Here is a 17,508-nt window from a genome sequence, read left to right as displayed (position 1 = left end):
TAGCACGAGCAAGAATTGAAAAGTTTTACTCTTCTTGGGAATTAAAGGGAATAGGAATTCATCCAGCAGTAGCAGTAGTCAGAGATACACAGTTATGAAGAACCCAGCCCTGCCAGAACCACAAGGCCCCGAAGCATGGAGGAAATACAGGAAGACACACCCAAAGCTTTACCTCCTACTACTCTATATACTACTCTATATATGCTGGTGCCTCACATTGGTAGAACTGAAATGGAAGGGACCAAGAGATAAGGAACTGAGTGATAGAGTCCCAAGCCATAGTGGAAGACTGTGGTGGAGAATGAATGGATCTGGGGGTGAGGTAAAGGGGGAGTAGCCAGCACTGTTTTAAGCAAAATGCCAGAGAAATAACCTGATTACTGTCCTTGGGTTAAAAAGCCAAAACGAGCTGAGTGTGGTGGCTCATGCCTGTAATCCCAGCACTTTGGGAAGCCAAGGTGGGCGGATCACAAGGTCAAGAGATCAAACCATCCCAGCCAACATGGTGAAACCCTTTCTGTAGTAAAAGTACAAAAATTAGCTGGGTATGGTGGCGCATTCCTGTAGTCCCAGCTACTCTGAAGGCTGAGGCAGGAGAATTGCTTGAACCTGGGAGGCAGAGGTTGCAGTGAACTGAGATTGCGCCACTGCTCTCCAGTCTGGCAACAGAGCGAGACTCTGTCTCAAAAAAAAAAAAAAAAAAAAAAAGCCAAAACAAAACACTTTTGTGCCAGTATAAATGGACAGCACTCATTTTATGACTAAATCTATCATGCGTTAAAGAAACATTCAATATATTTAACAAATAACTTTAGTTCAGTTTTCTCTTCACAAAGCCACTTCTGAAACCTAGTTGGCACCTAATGTATGTGTGATTTTACCAGTAAGGTTTCTAATTCCAGTTTGATTTTTCTGGTCAGGAAATTTACATTATTATGTTAATTTAATACAAAGTCTCCAAGGCTTGTAGCAGATCATCCCTACCTCAAGGTCAAAGCTAGAATTCAGCCATCTATAGGTAATATGTCAAAAGATGCTGTCCCCTTATTCTGATAGTAAGAGGGGTATTCAGGCCTTTAACAGTAGATGTTTGACTTTTAGGCTATTCAAATATATAAATCAGTGGGTTTACCACTATTGTATTAAGCAGTGACCACTTGTTTCCTCTTGCAGAGAACATCATGGGAATGCTATGCAGCCCTCTGTCAAGGATAACAGTGGTAGCCATGGCTCTCCTATCAGTGGAAAACTAGAAGGCATCTTCTTCAGCTGCAGCACTGAATTCAATACTGGAAAGCCACCCCAGGATTCACCTTATGGAAGATACAGGTTTGAGATTGCCGCAGAAAAACTTTTTAACCCCAACACTAACTTATACTTTGGGGACTTCTACTGTATGTACACTGCTTATCATTATGTGATTCTTGTTATTGCTCCTGTGGGATCACCAGGAGATGAATTTTGTAAGCAGCGCCTTCCTCAACTAAATTCTAAGGATAATAAATTTTTGACCTGTACAGAAGAAGATGGGGTGCTGGTTTACCACCATGCCCAGGATGTCATTTTAGAAGTCATTTACACTGACCCTGTGGATCTTTCTCTGGGCACCGTGGCAGAAATCACTGGTCATCAGCTCATGAGTTTGTCTACTGCAAATGCAAAGAAAGATCCCAGCTGCAAAACCTGTAATATCAGTGTTGGACGTTAATGCCCACTTTTCTTATTCTTACTCAGCCCCTTTTCCTCCATTAGGAGCATTGGTCCTGTTGTCCATTTTCATCACCAGATGTTTTCCACTGAAGCATGCACATGCCACTGTCACCAAAAACGAACTACCACTTTCCAAATTCCATTCAGAGCCATTTTAGTGTTTTCCTATTCCCTACCCCTCCCACTACTTTCAATGATGAAATACCCTAAGTTCTCCTTCTGACACTTTATTGCCTAGATGCTGCAATGTTTTTATGTTTCCTTTATGCCAAACATAACAAAACAGTTATATAGACCGCTTTAGCAAAGTACACAATAATGGCTTATAAATGGTGTTTAAATATGCATTCATTTTAATCTACTGAACAAATATTGGGATAACTCCAAACCGCATGAAAGGGTGTAATTGCAGCATGAGTTAAATCTTGAAGCCTAGAATTGTCAGCACTTCCAACTTCTTGTTTGACAGTGTTATTTATGTTATTTATATTAGCTAACAGGAAACAACTACTGTGTTTCAACATAATAAATATAATAGAAAAATATTTTATTTGTATTGTTGTATAAAATATTTACAATCATATAGAATATATAGAGTTACATTTTAATAGCAATTGTGTACATGTCACGAAACCATTTCCCTTATCAAAGATGTAATTTGTAAACCTCAAATAGTTGTGTATCTGTCCTGTTACAAGTAGATGACTTCAATTAAACAAATGTATGAAGGACATTATTCTGATTCATAAAAGTTATAAAATATTAGGTAAATACAGAGAAAACAATAAGCCTCTGAAATAGTCTGTTTCTGAAATAGTCAATAGTCTTCCCATCCAAACTATAAGAAAATGTGAATTTCTTCAACATCATACTTAAATGTTACAGAAAATAGAAATACAAACAAGGTTGGTACATGAGGGAAAATGTTGACCTTTTACTTCCTTTTACAAAAATGAAAATAATAAACATGTTTTAGTATAAAATAACACAAAATGATATACACTAAAGTTGATGAAGCAAATAAATATTCTGGCTTCTTTTTCAAGGTATCAGGGCAATTTCCAAACCTTTCATTTTGTACAGAAGGAAGAATAACTACAGCTCATGGGAAATGTTTTGACTTTACAAAGTATAGATGTTGGAACATTAAGAAAAATGTATATTCCCAATGAAAAAATAGTTATATCGTCTTATAGTAAACAAAAAGATTAGCAATAATACTATGGACATATTAGATTATATACTGCAGACACATATCTATCCAAAATACCTATTTTAAATTTTTAATACAATATTTTATTTTAATATAAACATCTGTCAGTTATAGACAAAGATAATAATTCACAAAGTACATGCTATCAGAATGAACTTTGGTAACCAGAAATGTAAAATTTCAAATACCAGATAAAATAATGTGTTATTTTTATAGAGAAATAAAAAAAATAGCAGTAACACAATCTAGGTTATTTTAGGGTACTGAGAGCCTAGCAGACTTAAGGGACAAGGTAGTAAATGTTTTATCACTCAAAAATCCATTAGAAGTTTCAAATAAATTACTTTCTTGCTAGGTACATTCCTTCCTACTTGAAAAGCAGAATTTCTTTTCCTCCTCTGATTGATTTTTAAAAATCATGCTCTTTTCCATACATCAACATAAACAATCTTTGGATACTAAATAAACTTTCCCTAACAAGCATCCTAGCTATGTTATTTAGATTTGATAAAATATTAGACATTTTTTAAAATACTTGTATTGACTATGAGTTTTCTGCTTGGCATGGAGGACACTGAATTTTTTCCCAATTATAAGGCTACCTGTTGTATCCTTCCCCCCATTTAAATCCCTTCTCCTTGTATATAATTAAACTTGCTATTCCTTCTTGAAAACAGCTAATACTACCACTAAAGTGCTTCCATTTTCATTGTGTCAAAACTACTTAGCAAGGATGGCAGAGGAAAATAAACTTTACTTTATATCATGGGTGAAAGTGATCATAACATTTCCTGAACCTCAAATAGTTTTGGCCACATCTTGCTTGCTGATGAGGACCTCTAATAGTCTCAGTTTGGCTTTTATGTGCTTATATTCGTAATACTCATCTGCCATTGGTATCCTATCTTCCTTTTGTGGACTTCTGCAAAACAAAAATACATTTATTAGTTCACAATGAATCAAGTCATTATTAAATATTCTTTTATAATTCATACATGAGAAAGTATACTGTGACAGCTTCCACTTGGTTTTTGCATCATGTCTTCTTTTCCTTCCCTTTCACCTTCATTCACTCCTTCTTCCATGTGTTACTAAACTTCTAAATAACAGTAACCTTTGAAAACTTGAATGTCATAAGTGTTTTGCAAATATGTGGCTAGTGCTTAGACTTACAACAATGGAGTAAGTGAAAAGATCTAAGGAGAAACAAACAAACAAGAAATAGAACTTTCAAGGCATTCTTTGTCCTGTCATTCTTCCGTTATCTGCCACAGCCCTACACCTGTACAAAATGTTCAGCCTTAATAGAGTTGTCAAAAATTTTAACCTGAAAATACAGAAATTTCATTATAAAAATCATTTATAAACTTATGGTAACAAGAAAAGCATTCAGGGTCTGTCTTACAAACTTGAAACGTTTCCAGATTGTCTTGTAATTGTAATACCTATCTCTGCTAATATGTAGTAGAACCACTGAGCTGGTCCTTGATTGAAGTAATTTATGAGAGTCTAAATCGTGGTGGTTCTCTTCTGTACACTAATTCTACTAAAGCTAGACATGTAACAATGCATAGATTTTTATACGTATGCGTACATATACTCTTGCTGTTTACTTGGAAGAATAACTTGGTAATATCAGGAGTTAAAACCATTTGCCTTCCCACAAAAATATGTTGTCAAGATACGTTTTCTAAAGGGAATAATTGTGACAGGGTCTCAGAAGACTCTTGTTTTCTTGGTTAATAAGATAGCCAATTGCTTTGAAAACATTTCCACCCAGGACTTTGAAATTCAAGGGATAGAGGACACAGATATAGTCACCACAATTACAACTGAATATAACCACAAATATTCTCTAACATTAGTATGGCTGAAACCAGGTAAATAGCATATATTTAATGTTTTATCTTTAGCTCCCTTCTATTTTTCCCAGTAATGATAAAGAGATATTTCTATCTCTTACCAAATAAAAAACAAGCTAATCTATACAGATTAAGAATATAGTATCTACTTGTATTTCAACACTATTTATTGCCCTGCAATTTCTAGTACAGAACTCAAAACAGTATACAAATCCATAGACAGCATTCTTCTTGACTATTGTCTAAAGTATATAACATAAATCCTTTGTCTTCATTCTGTGTTATGAGTCAAACTTATCATAACTGGATGTCTGAATATCACCTTAATTTGTATAAATAGATCTAAGTAAAGAAATTGTCTAATTATTACAGAGAAACATTAATAATCCATTATGTAATTTTGCCTAGTTTTGCATATTCCATTTTGGCTAATAAGAGTGCTTTGACAAGGATGGAAAGTTTTGCCAAGTCTTTCCTGAAGCAGTTTCCCCATTATATAAAACATACTAAAGTGCTTAGCACAGTTCCAAGCTCATAATTATTAATAATAATGTAATATCTATATGATTCTCATGCCTCTTGTATGGCAAATATTGCCAAGAATATTTATAGTGCCTTAAACATTTTAGTAATCCATTTGCATGGTTATTTTACCTTACTGATACTTAGGCCTTCCCAATAAAATGTCTTAGATAAACAAAATTAAGGTCCATATTTCCTAGCCACTCAACTGTTTGATTTTAGTTGTAAAAGATCATCACTTGTGCATTTGGTTGAAATATATCACCACAAGGGGGCATACAACTTCATAGCCATATATAGGCTTATCTGAAGTGGGTTTAAGACTCATAGGTGCGGTAGAACACCATACCTAACACCATAACTAACTTCCCTGTATGACAAAAGCATACCAAGTGGCACTGCAGATCCACTAGGCAGAACTAGTAGCACACTGGGAAGTTCTCAAACCCCTTAAGATAGATTCCTGGGTTCAAATTGCTAAAAATATAAATTTATTCAGGGAACTCAAATTTATGAAATGAATGTATGCACATCTTAAAGTGTCATTTCTCATATGTAATGACTGTTTAGATTTAGAATATTTGATAACATCTCCTGATAACAAATATTTCCCTGAATGAAAAATTCCCATAGAATACCTTTAATCCAAAAGAGGCAGAGATCAGGAACTTTATAGTGCAAGTCACATATTTATCCAAGGTATAATAATAGCAGACAGTCCAGACAAAGTTACTACTCCAAGGAATGTTTTACAAGGAATGTTACATGAACATTTTATAAAAGAAAAAAGGATGGAAAAGGAAAAATAACAACAAATGCTTTATGTTCTAAATTTATGAGCCACATAACATTTCTCACTAGATTAGTTAACATCACCATAAAGGTAAGTTGGACTTTTGCAATCAACTTGAAAGGAAGATTCCAACTAGAAAATAAGTTGATACATCTCTGTTGGCTGAATGCAAAAAGCTTTTCACTCAGTAGGTCCAGTCCCAAAGAATATCCTGGTAGGCTAAAATGGAAAACCTGCCAGGGACTAAGGTGAGTAGACCACACAATTCATGTATTTATGTTGAGATTTATTGTGCAAAGTTAGAGATTTTTAGAGTTTAACTTTTATTTTTTACAGATTGATGTCATACCTGACAGCTACCATGTCCCATAAAACATCCCTAATATTGGCAATATTAGAATGTTGCATTGGACAAATCCTGAGTCTAAGCCAGTGTGAAAATGATACACATTTTGTAAAAAGTCACCGTTCCTGCAAAAAATTGCAGGTCATTTTTAACAGTAATTCTCTAGGAAGTATTAGCTTTAAAAATCTCTCTGCCCACACGTACCTTCCTGTTTGTTTAAAAAACTGTTCTTCAAATTCTCTTAAGGCTTTCCGCAGTCTCTTCTTGTCAGCCCTAGTTTCTCGGAGATGGTCAAGAAGTACAGGCCTATATAAGGTAGAATATTTGTCATTACTGGGCACTGGCATAATTGAGAGATCATCGTGAGCAGATTTATCTGTTCAGCCAAAAAAGCATACTACGATTGAAAAGTGTTCTGAGCATAAGAGTGTCTTTTGGGTAAATATGACACACATAGAGCCTGACCATAGGCAAGCACATAAGCAGGGAAAATTACCTGATGGAAAAAATATCACAAGATATGGGAAAGGACAGACAAGAGGCAAGCAGATTGATTGAATCCACTGAAAGAACTGGAAAGGGTAACAGCAATATAGATGGATGAGGGAAGGGATATTTTGAAGGAATACTCATCAGCATTTGGTGATAGACTGAAGAGATACAGAGGAACAGCTTTTAAAGAAAATTCTATTCTTAATCTAGAGAAATAAGTGTCGGAATATTAGGAGAATGGCATAACCCCTGTGAATGAAAATAAGACCTAGAAGAAAGCTATAGTTACATTGTGAATTCTACTCACTTCATTCTACCAAGATGAGAGAAAAGTCATACACGCTAGAGCAGGAATGTGGTATACACAAGCAGACCAAACTCATGTATGGTTTCAGAGATTCTGTGAACTTGAAATTATATATGGGCTTTCTCTTAAAACAATTCTGTTGGTTTCAAAAAAGTCCAACACCCCTTGAAAACTTAGGAATAACTCCTTTAGAATCACCACCAAAAAAAGGGTTTTCTGCTTGCTTTCTCTGATAGACACTTCTGTCAAATTAAATTAAACTAAACTAAATCTCATAATCTGGGCTGTAAGATACAAACCAAAGAAGGCCAGATTATCATGAGGAATGCCAGCTACTGAATAATGATAATAATAATGATGATATTAATGAAAATCCAAATGGCTTCTATCTGAAGGGCCATTTAAGAGACAAAGGGCAAGTCATTTGCTTACTACCAAGTGGATTTCTAGTGGAAAAACTATCTCATCTAAATGTAAGAGTCTAGGATAAAGGCCCTGAGAACTGTTGACCCACCCCTTTGAATCCAGCATTTTCAAAGGCCAGCTCTGCTTCATACGCTGGTATCAGATCAGAAGGAGTTAAGAGGAGACTCTACACTTAGGATTCATACTCACATGGTAGCCTCATGTAAATTAGACATGGAGAGAGCTGGTGGTTTTACTTCTTTCTTTTCATCTGGTAGAAGGGCCCTAATAGGCTCAGTCTCATTAGAGTAGGTGAGGTGGTCACCAACAGGAAGGTGAGATGCTGGATCTGGCAAAGAAGGTTGTTGGCTTCCCTGTGGATGGTCTTCATCAGAGTCCTCTTCCTCCTGCTTATCACAGGCAGAGTTAAAGAAAGTAAGTCACGTAATGCTCAGTGCCTCTTGAGGAAACAAACAAACAAAAAATACGAGAAGGGGAACCATAAATCAATGTCATGAAAACCAGTAGGTGACCCAAATGCCTACTGAGAACTGGGATGGAAGCAACCAAGAAGAGTTCTTCCTCAGTTTCATTAAAAACCTGCAGAAGTTAATGAGCAAAAAGGCAGCAGCCATGCTGGGCTAAAACTTAACTCACCAAGTTCATCTGTGTCTTCTGGGCCAATGAAGGCACAGAGCATTAGGATATGGTCCAGTCTGGACTATACTATCAAGTGGTTCCTCCCTTTCACTCAGACCTTCTGGGCTCCAGCTTAATACTTGTGACATGAGTTAAGATGAGGTGGACTACAGACAACTTTTATCCTCCAGAAATACCCCAAGTCAGGTCCCAGTGAGGACCAACATTCAGATACAGAGGATACCCAGAAAATTGACAAGTTCAGGGGAGAGCTATTGGAAAGCCAAAGCAAAGTGGGGTTACTCCTCAACCTGTTCTGATGATTCTTATCACAACTAGAAGATTCTCTTGCAAGAAATATAAGAACTCTACTACATTTTAAATTATGCTTCCATAATGGGAAAATTCCAAAGACTGAATAATTATTCTCTTAATGTCTTTAAAAATATGGAAGTATAATCCATCTCAAAAAATGTGGAAGTATAATGTACTCAAGCATACTTAAATTTATATTTGTTAATATTTATTCTTTTTTATATTGATATCTTGAACAAGTAACTGTTTTGATATTGATGGAGTAGGATTTGTGATGCTTTTCTAGTTCTGTATTCCCATAAATCATTCTTTACTAAAAGTAGTCTAACTCAATTTCAGTACTTATATTTTCTATTGAAATAAATCTTTTCATATCTTGTATAGTGTGGCCAAATGGTACCAAAAACAAATGTTGCATTATATCAAGAATATATTGTTAATTTTCTGATTAAAGGAAAAAATTAACCAACACACAGAACAGAAAGGCTCTGTTTTGTCTAGCTGTGTTACAAATTAGAAAATGCCAAACTGAAATCTATGAATTTCTTTTCACCCAAGCTAATGAAAGCAAATGTTAAAATTGGCTCTAGACATACAAGTACTATATGTTCCTATTTTACAATAGTTCTAATATCAGCCACTGTTAAGTATAGTAATGGGGTTAGAGAAGACCAAATTTTCACTTTTTGAAATGACACCTGGCCTTGTTAGCAGTATATACTGCCATGAAGGGTCTTTTATAACTCTAGTACTACTATGTGACATCATGTTAACTACACATCAGTACAAAGTAACAGCATGCAAGTATCCTGACTTACAATTGTTGGAATAAGGGAAGGCGTTGACAAGATTTGCTTGATAATTCTGTATCGGTCATAAAGCGGCTTTATGAGGTTCTTGTCTTGCTTAGTTACCTGAGAAACATGAAATTATTATTCTTCTCTCAGACAAGAATGAAAACATCAATATTTTTAGCAGACAAAAAGCCTCAAAGTAAAGGATTATAATACTATAATGCAACAGTTATCATGAAAAGGAAAGTCATTTATGTATTTATTTATTTATTTATTTATTTAGAGACAGAGTCTCACTCTATCACCCAGGCAGAGTGCAATGGCATGATCCCGGCTCACTGTGACCTCCAAGCAATTCTCTTGCCTCAGCCACCCAAGTAACTGGGACTACAGGCACGCACCACCATGCCTGGCTAATTATTTTGTATTTTTAGTAGATACAGGGTTTCACCATGTTGGCCAGGTTGGTCTCAAACTCCTGACCTCAAGTGATCGGCCTGCCTCGGCCTCCAATTATAGGTGTGAGCCACTGTGCCTAGCCATAAAGTCATTTACAAGATACTGTATGTAGCACATGCCAGTTTTTTCTTGGAAAAGTTTCTTAAAGCATATGTCCAAGTTTAGGAATGTGATTTTTGGAGGAGTCTGAAATGCATAAGTGTTAGGGAACCTCTTCCTTAATGACTTTTTCATTCTTAAAAAACCAGTCCAGACATTGATTTTTCTTCTGAAACATATATTTTATCTAGACTTTCCCGATTATATGTAGTCACAAACACCAACGTTGTACAGGTCTTCATCACTACATGCTTGTATTATATACTAGGTTATGACTAGTTGTGATATAAATGAAATTATTTTGGACAAAACATTTAACTTCTCTGAGTCCTCAAGTTCCTACCTATACAAGAAGGAGGTTGGAGTTACCAATATCCTTCCATTAAAAAAATGTATAACCTCTTGATCCACTAATATATTCTATACCCCTCTGCTGTAAGACCCATCCCTAATCACTATTTTCAGTGGATCACATTGTGCATAAAAATTTAAATAGCTTCCTATCTATCTATCTATCTATCTGTCTATGTATCTGCCTATTTATCCAAAGTGACCAAACTCCTTTGCTTGTATTGGTTTTTTTCCTGCTTTTTATTCTGCATTAATTTTCTGCATGTCTAGTAAACATAGCTTCCTACTCTAGTCCAGTGATATACACTTGGCAAGTAGTTGGAAGGGAATAGTAGAAATAACTCATGGAATAATCACCCAGGCATCTTTTATCAAAGTACACACACCCACACATGCCAGATAGATCTGCCATCCAGATCGGTCTCCCTTGAAAGAAAAGAAAATGTCTCAAACATGTGTTACACTTCCCAGTTATCCTCATGCTCACAACTCCCATCCCAATTGCAAACCATTCTGGCCCGTATTGATCTACCTTTTCTCTCAACTTCTTATCTCATTATCTGAGTCTTAACTGTTTTCTTTGTTTCAGTATTGTCTGCCCAAATAAATGATTCTTGAGGAGAGAGATCGTATCACATACTTCTTTAAATTCTCACAGTACCCAACACATTCCCATTCCTACTACTAAGCTATCAACACAGGTTTATATGAAAAAAGGACTCTAATTTTTAGCAATCTTCTTTTAAGTCCCATACGCTGTGACCTAACTCTCGCTTCCCTCTATAGAAGCCTGTTAAGTATTGCTTAAATAACCTCAAGATCTTTTCATTTTCTAACCCAATCATTTTTTAAACACTTTTATTCATAATACATCTTTCCATGAAAAAAAAAAACCCAACAGGTTCCCATCAAAATCTATTTCATGGGATTTTAATAGATGACAGAAGAAAAAAATCTCAGTCTGAGTTCAGAAAACATGGAAATAGTGGTTTTTTAATGTAATATCTTACTGGGACTTACAATCCATAGAAAGTATTTCAGAAAATGATGCATTTAAGTAGTATTGGAATCTCTCCATTGCAATTTGATTTTTGTGATTTAATATATTCCCCAGATTCTAGAAAAGCTAAATTTAATTCTAAAAGAAAAAAGTAACCAAAACACATGATAGAATGATGAATGCCATTATAGAAAAGTATCTTCCATAGATGCTGGATAAAAATTTGGGAACACATACAATGTATGCACTGCTTTTTCACTTTGATTCCATTGTCTTCCTCTTAAGATTATTATCAAAGCAATCCCTGAGGAAATGTGAGGGTTCCATACCCTCATGCATAGTAAGTACAAAACACTGTGAAACCTCTAAGTCTACAAGTGCTTATCCTCAGATAGAGGACAGGAAAGCAGATTGCCTGAGGAAGGTTAGTAGTGGGATTATGTGCCAGGAGCTGTTTTCTACTCACAGAAAAGCTATAGGCCTGCAAAGTGATCTTCATAAAGGAAACTGAATCAAGGTAAGCTCTGCAGGATACCCCAAATCTAAGGGGGCAGAAATACATTAGACTTTGCTGTTATTCTTCAGCCACTTTCTGCTAAGAATCAGATCTAATTTTCTCCTCTGAATTCAATGGCTGTCTCTTTCTGAAGTGCATCCTTCCTCCCTAATTCTATAGTTGCTGCTGGCTGTGGTATGCAAGATATATCTATTTTTTTCATTTTTGTTATGTGAATGAAGGAAACAAGGTTTCCTTTATGTTTTCGGTTACATGTTGAATAACCTAAAACAGCCAAAGAGAGCTATGAATGTATTGTCATAATTTAAAGATAAATAAAAGGAGATAAACTTTAAAAGATGATTATTCTTCCAGTTTCTCCATTTTTTATAGTATCAGGGGTAAAACTAAGAGGAGGTTGAACAAGACAGGACCATATATAGGACAAAATTTGATATGATTTGTTTATAGCTTGGCAACTTTGCCATATGAAAACTCCTGGCCCCCTATCAGTGATTATTTGAATCATCAAGGTCTGGAAATAAACTGGCTTTCCAAGAGACATAACTGCTACTGAGGGTCAGTCCAAATTAGTTTGTTTCTGGGTCCTGGTCAGAAAGTTGTTTAGGAAAAAGCTGCCATAGCTTCAGCACTTCTACCACCTTGTTTTCCTTTCCCCCATGGGACTGGTGCCATGTATTCCTGCACAGTAAGCCACAGAAATTTATAAATTAAGTCATTACAATTATCCCCATAAATGAGATCTCTCTTAAGGAGAGAAATAAAACTGACATTCTCTTCTCTGGACAGTGAGCAATAGAAATCATGCTTCTTAGCTTTAGGGACTCAAGTCCTGCCAAGATTTTCCTGTCTAAGTATCCCCATCGCCTTATTGAGGGAGGCACTATATGTAAGCAAGTCTGACTGTTTAAATTAAACAGTCAAACAAGATGGAAAGTCAGTACTGGATATTATCATAGAAAGCAATTGCTAAAGATAATGTTTTGGTCAATTTAGATGTCCAAGCCGGGAATTGAAGGTTAATATTTGTCTTGAAACCAGAGGACATGAGTTCAGATAACCAGCTTCAAAACTTATAAACTGTTTTTAACATTACAAAGATGTAATATTTGAACCTCAGTTTCCTCATATGCATAATGATGATCACTTTTAATAAGTTTTATATGTAAATGTTTCTGGATTAATAACACATATACCAAATGTTATTTGAGCTATCAAACTAGTTGACTTGATATTAATGTCAATGCTATCCATTAATAAAAAAGAATATCACAGTGCTATTGAATATTTTTTTAAAAAATAAAAGAGAATGATAAGCTATGTCTTGATATAAAAAGCTATCCAGAATATACAAAGTAAAAAGGATGCATAATTGTATGGACTGCTCCCTTTTGTCTAACAGAGGCAAGTTAAGATATATATTGGGGCCAGGCATGGTAGCTCACTTCTGTAATCCCAGCACTTTGGGAGGCTGAGGTGGGAGCATGCCTTAAGGCCAAGAATTTTAGACCAGCCTGGGCAAAAGTGAGAGCTCATCTCTACAAAAAATTAAAATAATCAACCAGGCATGGTGTTGCACACCTGTAGTCCCAGCTACATGAGAGGCCAAGGTGGGAAGATCACTTGAGCTCTGGAGTTTATGGCTGCAGTGAGCTATGGTTGTGCCACTGTACTCCAGCCTGAATGATAAAGTGACACTCTGTCTCTATAAAAAAAAAAAAAAAAAAAAAAAAAAAAAAAAAAAAAAAAAAATGTATATTGATAATTTCTTGTATATGTTTTACATAGAAACTCCAAAAAAGACACATAAGACATTAATAACAATAGTTACCTGCTGGGGGTGGGAGATCTCGGAGCTGGAGATGGCAGTTGGTTTTGGAAGTAGTCTTTTTACCATTTTTTGTTATATATTTTCTTTTTGAACTATGTGAGAAAGTATTACCTATTCAATAAATTATTTTTTTAAAAAAGAAGGATAAATAGGAAAGCAGAAAGTTTGATGGGATCTTCCTTTTCATGCCCTTTAAGTCTACTGTCTTTCCAACTAACAACAACCTGCTAATAAGTTATTAATTTTGTATTGATTTTTTCAAGATAAAATGTATACTTTCTAAAAATCTGCTTTCATCCTCAGAGATGCTACAGTTGATGAGAGGCCAGAAGAAGTAACTGTCATTACTCATCCCCTTGGTAATTTGAGCTGTGCACCTGACACCACCTACAGTTCTTAGAAAGGTCAATATTGATATATATGCCAGCACCAGTTCAGTATTTCCAAAGGAAAAGGACATAAAAGACATAAATAGGCACACTACAGTTCAGCTCAAGGGATGACTCATTCATTTCCAGTGTACAGCCATGTCCTGTAACCCAGAAGTGATTATCTCTAAAAATCATCCACAGATAAAACAGGAAGAAAATGACTCACTGGCAGTATCTGAACCAACAAGGCAATGCTATAGGATTTATCAGCCTTAGTATGGTCTGTGACTAAATGCCAAATGCAGAAATTATGGAAAGAGTCATAATAAAGTCTCTCTAGAAAAGATGTCATTCTTTATCTTGAAATTTTAATATTTAATGCATTTTCAGCAATAAGGCAAGGACCTCAGATGAAAGTCATATGTCTCTTTGAGTTTAAAGAAACGGGACCTAATGAGATGATCTGAAATGCTACTGAGCTCATTGAGGAGTTAGAAATAACACTAGCTGTATGGGAATACAAAGTTTTCTCTTTGGTTATGCTGTAGCCTCTGGATTCACACTGAGTATAGTGACTGACTAGCTACTACATGGTTTACTATATTAAGCTTTCTCAGTACCAATACTCAGCTTTATGTATTTACATTTTCTATTACAGATGCTCTCTGTTTAAAGGGCCTAACTTTAGCCTACTGAAGAGCTATATTATAGTTATATTTGAGCGGGCTTCTGACACTTATTAAATCAATAGGTCATTAAAAATAATAGAAATGATTGGCATTTATACTAGGTGACATCCATGCATGAGGAGATTTTTCTCTGATCTTCCGACTCTCATTTGCGTATGTCTATTTGATTTACATGTCTCAGTAAGATGACCAACCATCCCAGTTTGTCCAGGACTGAGGCATTTCCCAGGACATGGGATTTTCAGTGCTAAAAGCAAAAAAGTCTTGGGCAAACTGGGATGATTGGTCACCCTATTCCTGAAAGATATTAAATGTAAAATATCCCAAACTAATCATTTATGTTATATTTTTATCTACAACCCCAGTGTGCTCTTCTAGTTTTCTCTGTATCAGTAAACGCTTTTCTGTGAGTAGAAAACAGCTCCTGGCACATAATTCCACTACTAACCTTCCTCAGGCAATCTGCTTTCCTGTCCTCTATCTGAGGATGAGCACTTGTAGACTTAAAGGTTTCACAGTGTTTTGTACTTACTAAGCATGCATCATCCCAGATTCTTCTTTGCCTTCATTTCCTCCCATCTAATGCTTCAACATGTCCTTTTGATTCTACTTTCAAAATATACTTTGATTGTGTCCACTTCTTTCCCTCTCCAAGGCCACCATGCTAATCCAAGCCACCCATTCCATCTACCCTTTTCATTCTTTTCCCTGTGATATATCCTCCACTTAGCAAGCAGACAGATCTATTAAATGTAATCATGTCATGTCACTTTTCTGCTCTCAACCATTCAACAACTTCCCAATACTTCCCACAGTTTTAAAGGTTCTGTGTGATGGGTTCTAATCTGTCTTTCTGACTTGATATCATGCCATCCTGTTCTCCAACCCTCAACCCCGAGAATTCAAAGTGAACAACAAGGTCTTCCTTTCATCACGGCCTTCATACCTGCAATTCCATCTGTTGAGAATGTTTTCTGCTGCTCCCTTTGACCTGCTGATTCTTCTTTAAATGTCACCTCTTGGCCTTCCTAATCGCTTTATCTAAAGTAGAAACTATACCCATTATTTTCTATCATATCACCTGTTAAATATCCTGCATAGTACTTATCAACATTTTTAATGATTTCTTTTTATTGAGTTGTTTATATCTTGTTGTATCCCCACTCCCAGGACAACATGAACTACATGAGGGCATTGACCCCCCATGACTTCTATATATTTTTTATTTTTTATATCTAGCATCTATTCTACTTCACAACACATAATTGGCATTTACATCTTTTTCAAATGAACTATTGTCCACCAGTCAGTAGGTTTCTCACTTATTGTCACGATAATTATATAAGTAGGTATTACCTGTATTTTACAGATGAGGAAATTGAATCTCAGAGAATCAGTTCACTTGCCAAGTGCCCATGGTTAGAAAGTGGCTGGTTCAAGTGCTGAGTCCTGTTCTAAGTCTACTATATCAATCCCATCTCTCCTCTTACTACCCTTGTTAATTGAGTAGAACATAGATTTAGACATTGACCAAGATGCTTTAATAGATACGGTCAAAGTGACTTTAAAATACTGGAAAGACCTTCAGAAGCACTGAAGGATGGAAAACCACAGATGTACCTGAGAGTTTCTGTATATATATGCAAAAGTTACCCACTAACTATCACAGAAGTAGAATCTTGGTGGGCTCAGGGATAGGATGGCTGAGTGGATGAAAACCTTCTCTTCACTCCTCACAACATGTATTTGTTGTTGTTGTTTTAAGACTAAAGGTATTTCATAAAGAAAGATGTGGTCACAGGTCCATTTCTACTTGTAGATCACAAGTCCTTATGTAAATGACTAATCCAGGGGCATATTTTGAGCCTTTTGAGATTTGGAATATGTTGTCACTTTATGATTAATACCAGGTAATACACAATAAAACAGGGAAAGGCAGCATTCTCCTCAAGAAGACTTCATTTGAAAATTAAATATGCTAGTTTGTTCATTCATCTGCTCATTTTTCCATTCACTCAGCAAACATTTATTCAATACCTACTATGTACAGAAAAGGAGGGGTCATGACCTATAAATAGTACTTCCATGTAAGAAGTTCAAGGTGTAGTACAAGAAACAGTAAATGGCCTACAAGATAGAGCTGTGATAGGGTAGTTACATCTCTTATTCGAGAACTGAAAGTCAATCACACCAGTCTTAGAGTTGAGACAGGGGACTACAAGAAAGCTTCCCTGGCATAATTGAAATGGAAGCATAGATATGCACGACAAGGAGAGATTAACCAGGTAAATACTAATCAGTCTTTTCTTCTTTGTAAAATATAATAAATCTTTTCTTTGAACTCCACGCTCATATATTCAAATGCCTGACAACTCTATCTAGATGCCTCACAGAGACTTCAAAACTAAGATATCCAAAGCTGAAGACTTGCATTTCAACTTAACACTCCTAAGAAACCCTACCTCTCTATTCTTATTATATAAACACCAAACAATTTTTCTTACTATTTATAGATCATCCCTGCTTTATTATTTTTAACAAGACATGAAGAAAGGGGCTGTAACTGGAGTCCTTTCCTTTCAGGCAATATGCTTATTTCTTAGTCTTGGGTTCATTTGCTAATTTTGGGGTGCGGAGAGTTGGAGAGAAAGGGATATGATATACCCTGGTGTCCTTGCCATTTACTTCCTATCAATACACAACACTATAACCTCCAGAATGGTGGCTTAGCCTGGCATCATGTGGCACTACTGCTCATGGCCAGTAACCTATCAGGAACTCATCTGAAATTCT

The 17,508-nt window shown here is 35.8% G+C and overlaps 2 protein-coding genes across 10 annotated transcripts in view; one reads left to right on the top strand and one right to left on the bottom strand.

Annotated features, from left to right (window-relative positions):
* PHYHIPL (phytanoyl-CoA 2-hydroxylase interacting protein like) overlaps positions 1–2,495 on the top strand; it is a 62,705-nt gene extending 60,210 nt beyond the window's left edge. For both annotated transcript variants that reach the window (XM_005565798.5, XM_045361159.3), the window contains exon 5: positions 1,174–2,495. In XM_005565798.5, coding sequence (XP_005565855.1) covers positions 1,174–1,708 — 535 coding nt within the window. In that variant the 3' untranslated portion in view covers positions 1,709–2,495. The remainder of the gene's footprint in view (positions 1–1,173) is intronic.
* FAM13C (family with sequence similarity 13 member C) overlaps positions 2,241–17,508 on the bottom strand; it is a 112,261-nt gene continuing 96,993 nt past the window's right edge. For 4 of the 8 annotated variants that reach the window (XM_005565803.4, XM_074002126.1, XM_005565806.4 and 1 more), the window contains 4 exons: positions 9,423–9,518; positions 7,861–8,060; positions 6,651–6,752; positions 2,241–3,845 (listed from right to left, as the gene is read on the bottom strand). In XM_005565803.4, the coding sequence (XP_005565860.2) occupies positions 3,722–3,845; positions 6,651–6,752; positions 7,861–8,060; positions 9,423–9,518 (522 nt within the window). In that variant the 3' untranslated portion in view covers positions 2,241–3,721. Of the gene's footprint in view, positions 3,846–6,650; positions 6,753–7,860; positions 8,061–9,422; positions 9,519–15,594; positions 15,757–17,508 lie in introns of those variants that run through there. The other 4 variants (XM_074002124.1, XM_074002128.1, XM_065521080.1 and 1 more) reach the window with 2 other exon arrangements.

Source organism: Macaca fascicularis, chromosome 9 (assembly GCF_037993035.2).
Source record: "Macaca fascicularis isolate 582-1 chromosome 9, T2T-MFA8v1.1".
In the NCBI taxonomy this organism is placed as follows: domain Eukaryota; kingdom Metazoa; phylum Chordata; class Mammalia; order Primates; family Cercopithecidae; genus Macaca; species Macaca fascicularis.
Note: the sequence above shows the minus strand (reverse complement) of the source record. Positions and strands in the feature narration are given on the sequence as shown.